The sequence below is a fragment of the Apium graveolens genome, chromosome 11 (genome assembly GCF_009905375.1).
Source record: "Apium graveolens cultivar Ventura chromosome 11, ASM990537v1, whole genome shotgun sequence".
Lineage (NCBI taxonomy): Eukaryota > Viridiplantae > Streptophyta > Magnoliopsida > Apiales > Apiaceae > Apium > Apium graveolens.
Window position 1 is genome coordinate 25,559,570 of NC_133657.1, and position 17,244 is coordinate 25,576,813.

Sequence of the window (17,244 nt, forward strand, 5' to 3'; positions counted from 1 at the left end):
AATTCAAACAGCAGTTGAACAGTGAAAGCTGACACACAGCCATCGAGATGTATACAAACACACTGTGGAAGCCCATTAACTGGGTAATAGAGGACGAAAAGCAGCAAAGATTAAGACTGTTAGATTTTATATTTGTTCAGTCTTTTTGACTTTGTAATCTTGGTATTATATAAACCAAGAGAGTAGCAAATAGAAAAACAACTGAGATAGCTGAAAAACACAAAAACAGAGAAATCTTTGTAAGCAGAATCCTTAGCATTTCCTGTATTCTCAGTAGTTCCATTTGTAAGCAGCTGTGAGCATTTCTGCACACAAAGTCCTCTCGATATATTATATATATCTCTGGTGGAATTGTTTAAATCCACCAGAAAGTTTTTAAAGACTCATATTTTTAATTACTTATGTTTTGAATCAATTAAGTTCACATTCCGCATTGTGCTAATCAAAACAAATATATCTATAATCGAGTTGAACATTTTTATTTCAAGAAAAAGGTTCAAGAATTTCATTCAACCCCCCTTCTGTAATTCTTGCTATATTGTTAAGGGACTAACAAATTATGTCGAAACATGTATAATAAAACATGTTTTAGTTTACTTAGATACAGTACTTCAGGACCAGGAATTTCTTCTCCCTTTTTTCTTGGGAGGAATGGATCCTTATTCTTTTCTAATGATCATACAATCATGGGTGTACACACAGGATATACCTTATCCATAATAAACCGTTTAAGAATCTTTTCAATATATAAAGACTGGTGGACAAAGATTCCTTAGATAAATGTTCAACTTGAAAACCAAGGAAAAGTTTTGTTTTCCCCAAATCCCTCATTTCAAACTCTCTTTTCAAATATCCAATCGTCTCATGGAGTTCATCTGGAGTTCCAATGATGTTTAAATCATCAACATATACTACAATGATAGTAAACCCCAATTTTGTCCTTTTAATAAAAACACATGGACATATTACATTATTAGTATATCTATCTTTCAAAAGATATTCACTGAGACGATTGTACCATATATGATCCAATTGTTTCAATCCGTATAATGATCTTTGTAATTTAATTGAGTAAATCTCTTGGGGTCTCGAACTACATGCTTCAGGCATTTTTAATCCATCAGGGATCTTCATGTAAATGTCACTATCGAGTGACACATACAAGTAGGCAGTCACAACATCCATTAAATTCAATCGGAGCCCTTCTGGAATTGATAAATTTATCAAAAATCTGAATGTTGTTGCATCCATTACCGTGGAATAAGTTTCTTCGTAATCGATTCCCGGTCTTTGTGAGAAGCCTTGAGCAACAAGGCGTGCCTTGTATCTCATAATTTCATTTTTCTCATTTCTTTTACGTACAAATACACATCTATATCTAATGGGTTTTACACCTGCAGGTGTTTGGACAATAGGTCCAAAAACTTGGCATTTTTCAAGTGATTTCAATTCTGCATCAATAGCTTATTTCCACTTTGGCCAATCATTTATTCTTTTACATTCATAGATCGATCTAGGCACATGATCCTCGATTTTCTTAGAATTGTCAAGTGCAGCTGCATATGCAAATATATCATCCATGACAATTTCTTTTCTGTTCCACCTCTTTCCTGAAATGACATAATTTATCGAGATCTCTTCATTATTAACAATTTCAGGTGTTTGATCATCCTTGGAAGACGTCTCTTCAGTGATCAAATTTATGATGTCATTTGATTGTTCCAACTTTCTTATCAAGTTTCCTTGTATTTCTTAAAGTTTTATCCTTGGATCCAATAGGTCTACCACGCTTCTGGCGTGCTTTAGGCTTAGTTGCTAGCATGATTTTATTATCTTCTTCAAGAAGTATAATTTTACAAGGAACATTAACAGCTGGTATATGTGACTTTGTCACATTCTTGACATTAGTAAATGCGTCAGGAATTTTTTTGCGACTTCTTATAGGTGGATAATATTTTGAACTTCAAGTTCACATTGATTTGTTCGAGGATCATAATGAGACGGGGATACTGCATTCCACAAAATTTCTTACTTTCCTTTTTTCAAATTTTGTCTTATCTCCCCCTGATGCAGGAAAAAATGTATCATCAATTGATAATCGACGAATCTTGCCGTGAACGAATCTCCAGTTTTGGGCTCCAAATATTTTATAATCGAGGGAGAATCAAATCCAATATATACCCCTAATCTTATTTGGGGTCCCATTTTTGTTCGTTGGAGAGGGGATATTGGAACATAAACTGCACACCCAAAAAATTTTAAGTGAGAGATATTTGGTTCTTGACCATTTACCAGTTGCATTGGGGAATATTTATGATAAGGAGTCGGTCTTAACCGGACTAAAGAAGCCGCATGTAATATTGCATGTCCCCAGGAAGTAGTTGGTAAATTTGTTCTCATAAGTAATAGTCTCGCAATTAGGCAATTAGTTGTAGCCTTTTAATGAAAAACTCAGCAAGACCATTTTGAGTGTGTGTGTGGGCAACAGAATGCTCCAGTTCAATCCCAATAGACATACAATAATCTTTAAAAGATTGGGATGTAAATTCTCCTGCTTTGTCCAATCTTATTTTCTTTATATTATAATCTAGAAATTGTGCTCGTAATCGAATTATTTGAGCAAGGAGTCGTGCAAAAGCCACATTATGAGTGGACAATAAACTAACGTGTGACCATCTTGTTGATGCATCAATGAGTACCACAAAGTACTGAAATGGCCCACTAGATGGGGTAATTGGTCCACATATATCTCCTTGAATTCGCTCCAAAAAAAAATTTGGGCATTCAATGGCAACTTTCACAAGAGATGGTTTTGTTATCAATTTTTCCTTGAATACAAGCAACACATGAAAAATCTTTGGACAATGGAATAATTTTGTTTTTGAGTGGATGTCCATTTGAATTTTCAATAATTCTTCGCATCATTGTTGAACCCGGATGGCCTAAACGATCATGTCATATAGTAAAATTTGTCGGGTCAACAAATCTTGTATTAATAGTCATGTGTGATTCAACTGGATTTATGAAAGTATAATATAATCCAGAATTATATGATGAGAGTTTTTCTATCACATGTTTCCTCCCGGAGACTATAGTCGTGATACATAAATATTCATTATCACATTCATTTGTCGTCTCAATAAGATAGCCATTGTGGCGTATATCTTTAAAACTCAAAAGATTTCTTTTCGATCGGGTGGAAAACATTACATTTTTAATCAATAAACATGTATCATTGGGTAACACTATACTTGCTCTTCCGGAGCCTTCAATTATATCCGATGCACCCGATATTGTATTTACATTAGCTTTGGCTAATGTTAGATGCAAAAAATATGCTTTATTTTTCAAAATTGTATGTGTTGTTGTACTATTCGCCAAACAAAAAGATTCCTCATTTTTTATAACACATGATGAGAGGCTGCTGGCCATATTTCTTCACGAAAAAATAAAATTTGAAGTAGAGGTAGAACATCTCAAGTACTTCATTATCGAAAAGAAAATTATATAAGCAACTGATAAGGATGATTATCATAGTTCAAAAGTCAATGTAAGGCCTTGTTTAGTTATTCTTAGGCTCATCACCACCAAATTTAGGCATATTCACATCAACATCTTCAAAGAAATCACCAACTTCCATGTGAGTAAGGGCCGAAGGATCAACTCGATCATCACTTCCAAGATGTGCTTCAAGATGAGCAATCCTCAAAGGATCATTCTGTTCGGTGAAATTAGTTTCAACATTCTTTAAAGATGCTTGATATAGGTTGGCAAAGTGCTTGGAGGTACGACATGTACTTCTCCAGTGACCTTTCATTCCACATCGACTACAAGTACTTTCACCCCTTTTAGCCATCGTACTACTCTCAGATTTTTCCTCATTTATTGTCCGTTTCTGGTAGTAAGACTTTCTTTTAAAGTTAGGGGGATTTTGTTGATTACGGCCTCTACCATGCACAAAATCATGACCACGGGCATGTTCACGCCCACGTCCACGTCCACGCCCACGTCCAACTGTTTTATTATCTCTATATTCATTATTAGTCACCGTATTCACTTCAGGAAATGGTGTTGAGCCAGTTGGACGTGCTTGATGGTTTTTCAGCAAAAGTTCATTGTTTTGGTCAGCAAGAAGCAAAACAGAAATCAGCTCATAATATTTTATGAATCCACGTTCGCGATATTGTTGCTGCAAGAGCATATTATTTGCATGGAAAGTGGAATATGTTTTTTCCAACATATCCTTATCGGTGATATTCTCGCCACATAATTTCAATTGAGATGTAATCTTAGATATGGCAGAGTTATACTCGCTCACACTTTTATAATCTTGCAATCGGAAGTGTAGCCAATCATAGCGAGCTTTGAGAAGTATCATCGTTTTTTGGTGGTCACATCTTTCTTTGAAATCCTTCCAAAGTGTTGATGGATCTTTAACAGTCAAATATTCAGTTTTCAATCCTTCATCAAGGTGGTGGGGAAGAAATATCATGGCTTTTGCCTTATCTTGTTCGGAGGTTTTATTTCCCTCTTTTATAGTGTCACCGAAGCTCATTGCACTAAGATGGATTTCAGCATCAAGAATCCATGTCAAATAATTTTTTTCGGTGACATGAAGTGCGTTGAATTCAAGTTTTGTAAGATTCGATATTTTGATTACTAAAAAGAGAGGGTAATACACATTAATATCAAGATAATGATATATCTTAATATAGAAGTTCACCAAAATTTCATATTTCACGTGTATAATAAACATAATATAAAATCTTAAAAAATTCATGGCCTTGAATTTATATTCATGCCCATGAATTTCTGCTGTATCTCAAGTTGGTTCCCTTTCATGTGCATGCTTCGTTAACACTTTTATAATAAGCACATTCGGTCAATATTTAAAATATGCAAAAAAACACATATGCATTATTATTTAAAAACGCATGATAATATAAAATGATGATGGTGCATTAAATTCAATCTAATGGTACATTGAATGCAATCTATTGTATATGTAGCGTCTTAACACGTTGCACCCATTTTCACCTTTATAATTTACCTCAATATTAAAGCAAGGAAGGTGGGAACTATTAAAGCAAACAAAGATGAAACATATTGATCCAATATCTCAAATCAAATATCGTACAAAATGGCTAATTATGATAAAGTCAAATCTGATCAGTTTCAAAGAATACCAATTTACTCTGTGAAGATGATTTTATCTGAAAAAGTATAAAACACGAAAAATGTATAAAATTCCGGGATCTTTTCAGAATGGTATGGCTCATAATATTTGAACAAGTATTTCACTTATTATGAATTATTTTAGAAGTTACTGCATATTACCTTGAATCATACAATCAGATTACACAAAATGCAAATTTTGACATACTTATAAGTAGATTTTGGAAAAACACAAAGAAACTCAATAAATTCCTTTACAACGAGAATAAGCTCAATAAATTCCGATGGATAATGAATCAGATACAAAATATACGAGAATCAGACACATAATAAACATATAAAGATCATCTTATTGCAAGTGAAACGAAGTAAACTAAAAAAAATAGTGTACTTACCTCACGGACAAACTGAAATAATAAAATTTTTGTAGAATCCTTCTTCTTGGATTTCCAACACCTATTTACACCTTGATGATCTTCTTTAAACAATTAAGTAAAACTGATCTCCTTATTTTATAAACATATCGTGCTGATAACGTGTTATATATAATATATATAAGAGAGATTGAGAGAGAACTAGATAATGATGAAAGCGATCATTTTGTTATTCTATATAATAAACAAAGTACAAGTAAGCCTTATATAGGCTAATAGAATGGATGTTACAAAAAAAATATAGAGCCAAAAGTTGCTAGTAATTAAGATAACCAAAAGGCTAAGAGTCTTCTATTAATACATAACAAACATATATTATTGAAAAGAACAATCAATTAGTATAAAAAATGTAACTTTTAGATTTAAAAAAGAATTAGTAGATAATTTACAAAGTTGAGTAAAAAATTGATCATTTTGACTCCTAAGAAATTAAAATGGACATGGAGTAATTAATTAAAGGCCAATAAAAAGAACCTAAGTCGCATCTTAAATCCTATCATTTAATAATGAACTACAAATTTTGTAGAAAGTATAAAGCAACAAATTAATTATTTTTATATATGTAAACTTAGCAACGCAGGAGAAGATCAAAAGAAGGCAGGGACAAATAAAAACTAAAAGTATCCTTGTCCACTCAACATAAAAGCTACAACTATTTGAATCAAGTAAACTGCATATACAACAAAACAACTTTGCTGACCTTAGCACACCAATAACATTTTTCCTATCAAGGGAGATAGATTAAAGGCCAGTAAGAAGGTAGTTCCAATTTTTCAAGTCTTTCTGACAATTTTCGGTAATAATTAAAGCAACTCAATGACCAGCTGCAAATGGAGATCATCTAATCTATATATGACTTGAGAGCACTAACCTGCTATATTTAGAAGCAAAAAAGAAGTGAACAACTCGAATGATAGTGTCTTTGGTTCTCTATACAACAACACTAAAGTCATTGTGTTGTTCAACTTCCTTACTAGATTCTAGGGAGGGCTGCGAAACAATATCGATATCTGCATTTGATAGCACTGAAGTATTGACACTGATCATATTAGGGTACCGGCTCCCATGAGTGAAGCGTGAGTCATTAACTTGATTCGCAAGACAACCTTGTGTTTCCACAACCTTCGTAGGCAAATAACACAGTTCTGCATCGTCACCCTCACTAGCAGGTAGACATAGCTGTGAATGATCCAACTCACTATTCAAATGATACAATGGTGATTGATCCACCTCCATCTGCACTATACACATATCTGACCGGACATCCTCAGTATCTACACGGGAGTGCTCTGTGTGTTCTTTCCGCTTCCGTTTTCCCACATTTTTCCTTCTTACCCTCTCCTTTCCTCTAATCCTTTTAACAATATCATCTCGTGAGTTGGCAACTTCTACAATCAGATTTCCCCCATGATCCCTCAGGCATTCATGAGCAAGATACCTTATCCTTGCCACTGCATTTATTTGTTGATCATCCATCCCCTGTGTTGAAAGCATATCTACCACGTGTGCAATGTCCCTCAATGCAACGTTCTACATTAGCAGTTAATCAGAATGACAATTAAAAATTAAACACACTGTAAGTTTCTTCTTTGATAATTAGCGAACAGCCTAACACAGTAAATAACAACCAGTGTGGAAATAAATATTTCACAGGCTTAACTGTAATTAACTAAAAGAAAAGAGGGTATACCATTCTTTGAAATTCAGATGATATTGGTACAGGCCTCCCAACTAATTTCCTAGTGATATTTGAATACCAAGGCATATAGTCATTCTCATCCACGTCTTCATCAATGTCCACAACTCGGAGATGGCGATCTATCCATTCTGTTAGTTCTGACTCCATTTTTCCGGCCAAGTCCACGCCCCCATCCACTCCGCGGCTCTTCCTCTCCCACCTCTGTACATCTTGTGGTATTGGTTGTTGCATGCCAAATTGCCTCAAGCAGCGATCTGGGAGGTGCCTTTCTGCCTTGTCAAAGCAAATTAACATTGTATTTGATCTCCCAAGAATCAGATTGTTTCTTATGCTTTGCGGTATAGCTACAAGACTTATATTCGAGTACGGGCACCATTCGACCTGTATATTATAAACTAATACAGTTCAATTATTTGTGTTTCAAAAGGATGTTCTGGAATCACAGCACTTCATAGAATGCAACTTACATCAGATGGCTTTAGAGAATCTAAAGCCTTACGGTAGAAGGCCACATCACGGTTGGTGGTACCACATTGTTTTCCTTTCCACCTAAGTACAAATGGAAAGCAATCATGCTTTGGTTCTTGCTTAAGCTTTGGACGGCCAACACTTAGACGGTAGTAGCTCCAGCACTACAAAATAAATATAATAAACACAGTGCAATTTCTTTTTGTATTTTTCTAGTAAAAACATACCACATTTCTTCTAAATTAAATTGGACTCTCCAACAGAATACTGGAAGAAAAAAAAATTGATATAGCAGTGAAAATGACCTGTAGCATGGTTAAACAGCCACTAATGGTGCTCTGAGACTTTAAAGATGCATTACCCAGGGCTCTATACAAGAATGACAATGCTGCTGCACCCCATGCATAATTCCCAGCTAATTTAAAATTTTCAAATAGTGGAAGGTACATAACAGGAACTTTATTACCAGTTGTAGTAGAAAAAATTGTACTACCAACAAGGTAAAGAAGGTAGGCACGTGTATGTCGCTCAATATCTTCAATGTGCGCATCCAAGGGACACCGGAAAAAGGTCTCTTTCAACCAACTAAGCTTCACCATTCCGCCACTTGTGGAGCTAGAGTCTGGTGCCCTACCTAAATACTTTATACATACTGCTTCACAGCTTGTATAAGTTACACCTATAACAGGATCTCCGTCAATCGGTAACCCAAGTAATAATCCAATATCTTCTAGAGTCACAGTCATTTCTCCAACAGTAAAATGGAAAGTGTTTGTTTCCCTTCTCCATCTCTCAACTAAAGCAGATATGAGAGGATTGTCCAAACTTATTGCTGGTATCAATCTCAAGTAGCCAAAACCAGCATTAGTAATTAACTCGATCTGTTTCGGAGTGAGTCTCCACTGATCAAGCTTTGAAGTGTGTTCATGACATCTTAATGCACCACGCTCCTGTCGTGATTTCAGTCAAGTAATTTGCATTAATACATATTTGGACACTATAAGTAAATTGAACAATAATACAATGATACAACAATACATTACGATGTGAATCGGAAAAAAAACTTGTTTCAAAGTAAAGTACCTGCCCCTCCCACACTGCTGAAGAGACATGCTTATCTTGATCGTGCAGTACAGAATCATCAATTGGTCCAGGACTGCATCCTGGATTGCTTCCATACATTTCCATCATTTCATATAATCTAAACTGGATAGCACGAGTGACAACTGAGAATGATAATAATAATAATAAAAAAAAATAATAAAAAAATTATAATAATAATTAATAATATAAGTCAAGAACAGTTCGATGAATATCGCATAGTCAAAGCTTCAACTTTTTAATTCTCGCAATCATATCACCAGGGCTATGAAATGTGTAGACTCATTGAACAGAAGCTTAGATATCACACTAGGATAATAGTCTCAATGTTGAAAAACGGAACGCGGAAGGGCAATGAGAAAACGATGAACAAGCAGAAAGCTCTAAATATTCACTACTATTTCAAGTTTTCTATGGCCAGGACATAATATCAAGTGTCTATTACGGAATTAATAAGCAAAGATTCCGTCAAAACTGCTCCTTTACCAGTAACCAATTCATTAAGGGCAACAAATTAAATAAATAAAATTTGAACAAGAACCAAATTTGTGAAAGTCTTACCTATAAATTGATAAATAGCAGTAGTCTTTGGTCAAAACATTCACAACACATATAAGAAAAAAACATAATACAAACAGTTAACATATCTCCCCTCAAAACATTAACAAAAACCAAGATATTGATTAAAGCTAATAGCAAATCAAACCAGTGAATTACACACATATGTATATCAAGGCTCAAACAAACACACAAATATGTGCAAAATTGGAAATCTGTGTATAAAAATGAAAGCTTTAATTTTCGTCATGGGGAAAGAGGGGAAATCGCTAGGGCAAAAAAGAAATGAAAAGAAATTAGGACATATCATGTGGAAGATTAAATAAATTAACGATGGTTTAAATAAATTTAAGATGCTTTAATGTTTATTATTAATTGCAAAAATTAAATTAAAATTATTGAAATACCTGGGTGTTGCCGGCACGGATATGAAGCTACGGCGTCGTTCCACCACAAGCCCTAAGTCAGATGTTTGTTTTGTTAAAAGGAAAGTCTCATCTGTCTGGATGAAACAACTTCACGTACTTTTAAACACCCCTCAAATTATTATTATAAAATTACAAAACCAAAATTATTTGATTATTTGTCTCTTTACACTACTTGTTTTTGCAAATGTCAAAATTGATATATTGATAAAATAATTATGTACAGTGTTTGTTGTTCACTAATTTTAAATAAAATGCTAAACGTTTGTGAGTCGATTGAGTGATAAAAAATATGATTATTATATGAGTATCTGAATGGTAAAAAAATTATTAATAAAAATATAAATTATTTGAAACTGGGACCAAACTAGAATAACAAAAATGTCAGACTTTAACACTTGATATATAGCTGCTTATTTTCATATTTCTGTATGTATTATTTATATATTCGTGTAGTTACATTTTTTTTAAAAAACAATCTAGTTTAATATGCTTTTTAAAAATAATAGACACGTCAATTAAGCTAGTACAACTGATTGTTTTAATACCTTGATAGAGATAAAAGTAATCCGGGTTGCGTAATAAATAACCGTATTAATTAGCCCCGATTTGATACAAAGATAAAACCCGGTTATTAAGGCCTCACATTTAATATGTCATTAATTGGGCTCAAGGGGTCCGCATATCAAGAATTTATTATTAAATTCGTAGGTCATGTATCGGCCCAAATTATGATTGAGAAAACAAGTTCAAGTCAAAATCAAACTCTCAAAAGAGTAGTGCTCAAGCCACACAGTCCTATAAAGAAGCAAATTCCAAACATTTTAGGACTCTGAAGTCTAATCTAAATCTAAAACTTGCCCACCAACTCTCCTAACCCTAATCTAATTAAAGGCATCCCACGCCTATATAAGGGGACTCACCCCATAACTCAGAACTACGTTTCTTAATTTGATCATTAACATACAACAAGGTACGTAGACATCTTGTGAAGACAGATTGTGTCACGAGAGCAGTCAAATAGAGTCTTGAGTTCACAAACCCTAACATTAAATACACCATAATATTTTACCCATAACGTTTGGCGCCGACCGTGGGGAGGACAACAACAACCATTATATTCACACGGAGCAAAAACAACGTTCCTGAAGGAACACTGGCTGGGACTATCCAGACAATCTCATCCGTCATTGAGATTCCCCCTCAACCTACTCCCAAGGGACAGCAGATCCTTTAATTTCCCCAATCTGAATCTCAGCCACACCCAACTTTAGGGGCAAATCTTCAAAATTCGAATCTGAATGCTTCATTAGGGACACAATCCGCGGATTTCGCGATGTCAACTATAGTACAACACGCGCCAATAAACCCCACCTAGGGGATGCCAATATATTCTGAGGCCGGAGGAAGTAAGTCGCCCCTACCACCTCCACCGCAGCCCTGTAACATTCCTAATTATATTAGAGGTATGCAATCAACCAACAATGAAAGAGATATATCCGGACCCTATACAACTGAGGAAATAGGAGAGTTAACTGATGAGGTTGCCCATCACAGGAAGAGACGAAGGGATAAAGAGCCCGTTGGAGGAAGGTGCCTCGAGCCCGCTGGAGGCAGGCATCCCGAATCTTAAGAAGTTCAGTGAAATGACATCCTAGACTTTCGAAGAAAGGATACAGGCTCATGAAGCAGAAATCCTAAGGCTGAAGAGAAATATGGAAAAAAGTCAGGCTAGACATCTAACAAGGCTAACCAAGCTAGAGGAATTAGAAATTAGGGGAGCTACTCAAGTCATCGACTTAGAGGAAAGCCCCATGAGAAAATCGATGGATGTCCCTCTGGGAAACCCGTTTGAGTTGCTTCCCCTCGGAGATCCAGATCCAACCCCGCCTTTCATGACAGAAATCACGAACACCCATATCACAAGGAAGTTCAAGATGCCAACTATAAAAGGCCTATGTTGGAATGGGGCATCTAGCAAATCATGTTCGGACTTTCTCTAATGCACTGCTGCTGCTACTGGTGAAGGATGCGATCAAATGTCGAGTTTTCCCTCAAACCTTGTCAGGCGTAACCCAAAGGTGGTCTATCCGCTTGCCCCCGAATTCGATTGGATCCCTCAGGGATTTGAGTCAAGCTTTTATCAAAAAGTTCATTAGTGGAAAGGTGCATGAAAAAAGCTCAGCTTCCTTCATGATTATTGTGCAAGGAGCAAATGAATCTCTTTGGGACTATTTAAATCGTTTCACAAATGAGGTTTTGAAAGTCCCAGATCTTGATGACAAGATAGCTATGATAATGTTACAACAAAGAACCAATGATGAGTTCTTTAAGATGTTTTTGGCCAAGCAGCCACTAGAAAATATGCTACAGCTCCAAAATAGATCAGGAAAGTATATCCAAGTTGAAGAAAGTATGAAGAAGACGGTTGTGAGCAACGAGCCAGCTGGAGGCAAGAAAAGAAAGATAGACCAAGAATAAAATGCAAAACACAAGTACCCTAGGGTTAGCAAAGATGCAGATTCGTAGCCTAAGAAAGGGGGACCTTGACATAAATTTACTGAGCATGCTATACTGAATGCGTCTAGGAGTCAAATCTCGATGGAAATCGAGAGGGACAGAGATGTTCGCTGGCCAAAGCCTCTGAAGGCTGATCCTTCCAAGTTGGATAAAAGCAAATATTGTCGATTTCACAAGGATGCTGGGCATGACACCGATGAATGCCGGTAGCTAAAAGATGAGATTGAATTTCTTATCCAAAAAGGAAGACTGAGTAAGTACAATGGAGATGGTGAGAAGGGAGAAAGGAACAATAATGGAAGAAGGAATGTTAGAAATATGTTGTGTACTTGATGATAAGTCAAACAAAACACCTTAGTAGATTTAACTTAGTGTATTTTATAGCACCCGACGGATGATCAATTATAGTCCCAACAGATGATTCAATATAATCCCGACGGATGACTAATTGATATCCATCGGGTGAGTAGCTTATGTAACAATAAGTCATGTAGCACATTTCTGCAAACAACTTTGTATAGATTCTGTAGTAGCTTATGAGTCATGAAGACTACTAGTAGATATGCAGAATAGGTTGAGCAGAATAGGTTGATTAAATATAAATATAAGGTGTCTTGTAATTCTGCACAAATGAAATGGAGTCAAGTGATAAAATGGCTACCCGACGGATTATCAACAAAGCTACTCGACGGATGATCAACAAGGCTACCCGACGGATAACAAGCATGTACCCGACATATGATCAATTCAAATATCTGTTGACAGTGACAACACAGTCATATGCGTCGAGTGTTTGCAAAAGGAATGTGGCAGTCTGTTTAGCAGGAAAATGAGAACAAAGAAGCATTACCATTTTCATGCAAGTTATGAAGATTTTCAAAGATGCTGGAATAGAGTAGTGAAGCAGCATGAAATTAGACTTGATAGGTTTTGTTTTATTATCCTGTCTTATTATCATGTAAACTTGGTGATATATAAACCAAGTGTAGCTAGTAGAACAAACTAACTAAGCAAACACATTTTTAGCAGAGAAACATTTGTAAGCTGTATTCTGTAGAATTTCTCTGTAGTTTGTTTGTTCACTTGTAAAGCAGCTGTGTGCTATTCAAGCTTCATAGGGTTCTCTTGATATGTATATATATATCTGGTGGATACATTCAAATCCACCAGAAAGTTTTAAAGACCTGAGTTTTTATTACTTTATGTTTGATTAACTTAACTTTGTATTCCGCACTTTTCAAATCAAACAGTTAGATATAAATTGAGTTAGAACCATTTTTCATAAATCTAAAAAAGAAGCCAGAATTACATTCAACCCCCCCTTATGTAATTCTTGTTGTATTGTTAGGGAATAACAATTGGTATCAGAGCAAGCTCTTGAAGTAAAAAGAGTTTAAAGATCACAACAAACAGCAAGATGAACAAGAAGGATGTTGGAGTAAAGATTCCATTTCTGGACACAGACAATTATCACCACTGGAAAGTGAAGATGCACCTACATCTTATTTCTCAAGATGAGGCCTATGTGGATTGCATAGAGAGAGGTCCTCATGTACCAATGAGGGCTGCAACAGGGAATGAACCATCTGTTCCCAAGCCTAGGCATGAATGGTCAGATCCTGATATTGAGCAAGTCAGGAAAGACAAGAAGGCCATGAATATATTGTTCAATAGAGTTGATGGTGATATGTTTGATAACATCATTAACTGCAAAACAACCAAGGAGGTTTGGGACACAATTCAGATTATCTGTGATGGTACTGAGCAAGTAAGGGAGAATAAGATGCAGCTGCTAATTCAACAATATGAGCATTTTCATTATGAAGATAGTGAGTCTCTCACTGTCATTTTTAGTAGGTTTCAAAAACTACTGAATTCTCTGAAGTTGCATGGAAGAGTCTATCAGACAAAAGACTCCAATCTCAAGTTCCTTAGATCTCTTCCAAAGGAAGGGAAACCAATGACAGTCTCCTTGAGAAACTCTCAAGATTACAAGGAGTTTACTTTGGAGAGACTGTATGACATCCTGAAAACTTATGAGCTTGAAATAGAGCAAGAAGAGAGGATGAAGAAAGGAAGGAAGAAAGGAAGGTTCATAGCACTGGTTACTGAGTTGGAAAAGGAGAAAGAGGTGAAGGTAGAAGCTGTTGAGTCTACTACAAACATCTGTGAAAACAAGGGCAAGGGGCTGGTAGTTGAAATTGTAGATTTTTTGAGCCAAGATGATATGGATAATATTGATGAACATCTTGCATTCCTTTCCAGAAGATTTTCCAAGCTCAAGTTCAAGAAGAACTTTGAGCATCTAAGCCAAGTAGAAACATGGTGGATAAATTAAAATTCAAATGTTTCAAATGTGGCTTGGCAGGGCATTTTGCCAGTGAGTGTAGAAAGTCAGATTCCAGCAAGAAGAAGTTTGTGTCTGTGGATTATAAATAGAAGTATTTTGAGTTGCTCAAACAAAAGGAAAGGGCTTTTATTACACAAGAAAATGACTGGACAACAGATGGTTTGGATGAGGATGAAGATGTCAGCTATGTTAATCTAGCCCTAATGGCCAAGTCTGATGAAACAGAGACAAGTTCTTCAAGTAATCAGGTAATCACCACTAACCTAGCACATTTATCTAAAGCTGAGTGTAATGATGCAATTAATGACATGTCTACAGAATTATATCATTTGCGTGTTATACTTAAGTCCCTCACTAAGGAAAATGCTAAAATTAAAGAAAATGATATGTTTTTAAGTGAGAGGAATAATGTGCTAGAGTCTCAGTTTATTGAATTTGAGAAATTGAGAATAGAATGTAAGATTGCTAAGGAGGAATTAACTGAGTCCTTGAAGAAAGAAGAGATTTTGAAGAAGCAACTTGAACGAGAACAGGAGGTGATTAAGGCATGAAAATCATGTAGAGATGTTCATGCCCAAATCACCAAAGTTCAAGGAATTGAGTCCTTTTGTGATGCAGCCTGGAAAAAGAGTAAAGAGAAGCTGAAATCCAATTTGGTTGAAGGATTGCTAACAGATATGGACTCGACCGATGATGAGAGTCATCTATCGGATAATCAAAAGGATTATCCGTCGAGTGACATGAATCATCATCCATCGGCTGTGAGCAAACCTGTGAGTAAAGCCAAACTTGCCAAGTTAAATGAAAAGTATGGATCAGTTTCCAAAAACTTTATTCCAGGAGAATCAAGTCAAGTGAAGAAGGAGAAGAAAGTGAATGTTGGTCATCTATCTATCAAGCAATTGAATGACAGATTAGAAAAGATTGAGGTTAAAACAGAAACTAAAAAGAAAAATAATAGAAATAGGAAAGTAGGGATTAATAAACATAACAACTACACACCTGATAAATATGCTCTCAGAAAAATCTGTGTTAAATGTGGTAGTGTTAATCATTTGTCTGTTAATTGCAAACTTGTAATAACCCCAATTTTTGGAAATTTTTGAAACCTGGATGAATAGTAACTTTTGCTGACAATGCTGATTAAGGAAAATTATCAGACCACATTATATAGGAGTACTGTTATGGAAATTCTAAGATCGTATTAGTATTCCATAAAGTAAATGAGTGTATATGTAAAGGTCATTAGAATTCGGATCCGGACACTTTGATTTTTCCCGAAAATCCACCAGATACCGAAAGAATTGAGTATAAGGTAACATGATTAAAATGATTTAAATTCAAGGGTTATAAGAGAGGATCATAAAAGGAATATAAAATGTTGAGAAAGGTTTAGGGGAACCCAAGTAATAAGATCCCGGATATGATTCCTCAAACGATCAACGAGAATTAATAATAAATGAGTCGTAAAGCAATTAAAAGACTAAGGATCAAGCTTGGGCAAGTAGCTAGGGGATTAGCAAGGATAATACAAGTATTAAAGCACCTAATTAACAAGGATTAAGCTTAATGAAAAGCTTCCACCATAAGAAGAGGACAAGTGGCAAGAGTGATGCAAGTGGTGATATAGGCTTGCTTACATCACTTTCCACTAACTAACCAAGAGTTAGCCAAACAAATATCCACCTACCATTCCATTTATACCACAAAATAAGTCAACACAAGCAAGTTTTTTTTCTCCCCCATTTCCATTGCTCTCGGCCAAAACAGAACCAGCACATTAAAACTGTTGTATCTCCTTCATTTCTCACTCAAATGTTGTGTTCTATAGCTCGTTGGAAAGGTATTGAGATGACCTACAACTCTTGTTCACAAGTCTCATCCAAATAAGCATGGTAAAACCCTCATTTTTACAGTTCTTTAAATCGGACTTTTAGAAATTTCAAAGCCTAACTTTGTGTTCTTGATTTCTTTGGAAAGATCAAGCTTGTAGGAGGCTCCCTAAGGCTTCCTAGCAACTTAACACCTCCCAAGGAAGGTATAAACTTCAAAACCTAGCCTTTACTTTGATTATTAGTGAGTTTGATGGTTGGTTTTCTAAATGAGAAGCATGAACTTTGATTATTAGTAGTTTGATTTGAATTTGGAGTGATTTGGTGAATGAATCTTATTATAGTTAATAGAACTTGATTGTGGTTGGTTGAGATGAAGAATCTGGATAATAAGGACTGGTATAGTATTATTTAGTTGAGGTTTTGATGTGTTAATGATTGGGGGTTGTTTGGTGAGGTTTTGGTGTAGTGAGAAAATTGGTAATCGCGTAAACATAGCCGTCGTAATGCCCGATTTACCTTAGACTGTTTTTGTTCTTAACTTTAGGACCCGTGAACTCACTGTAAGATTCTGACCATTTCCATTTTTAGATAGTTCATTTTAGGAGCTTCATTTTGATATGTGGTTCGCTTGAATCCGAGGTACGGTTTAGGAGAAATGACCGTTTTAATTAACGGCGTT

At 35.5% G+C, this 17,244-nt stretch overlaps 2 protein-coding genes across 2 annotated transcripts; one reads left to right on the top strand and one right to left on the bottom strand.

Moving 5' to 3' along the window:
* Window positions 1-3,562: 3,562 nt before the first annotated feature.
* On the bottom strand, window positions 3,563-4,555 carry LOC141695412 (uncharacterized). Its single transcript, XM_074499659.1, has one exon. It carries the CDS (start codon window positions 4,553-4,555, stop codon window positions 3,563-3,565), a length of 993 nt encoding a protein of 330 aa, XP_074355760.1.
* A 7,270-nt stretch (window positions 4,556-11,825) lies between these two features.
* Window positions 11,826-12,341, top strand: LOC141695413 (uncharacterized). The gene has a single exon (XM_074499660.1). The coding sequence runs from the start codon at window positions 11,826-11,828 to the stop codon at window positions 12,339-12,341; it is 516 nt and encodes a 171-aa protein (XP_074355761.1).
* Window positions 12,342-17,244: the final 4,903 nt, after the last annotated feature.

Bases quoted from the DNA above. Each gene is read 5' to 3' on its own strand.
- LOC141695412 (XM_074499659.1), bottom strand. From the start codon at position 4,555: ATGAGCTTCGGTGACACTATAAAAGAGGGAAATAAAACCTCCGAACAA.
- LOC141695413 (XM_074499660.1), top strand. From the start codon at position 11,826: ATGGGGCATCTAGCAAATCATGTTCGGACTTTCTCTAATGCACTGCTG.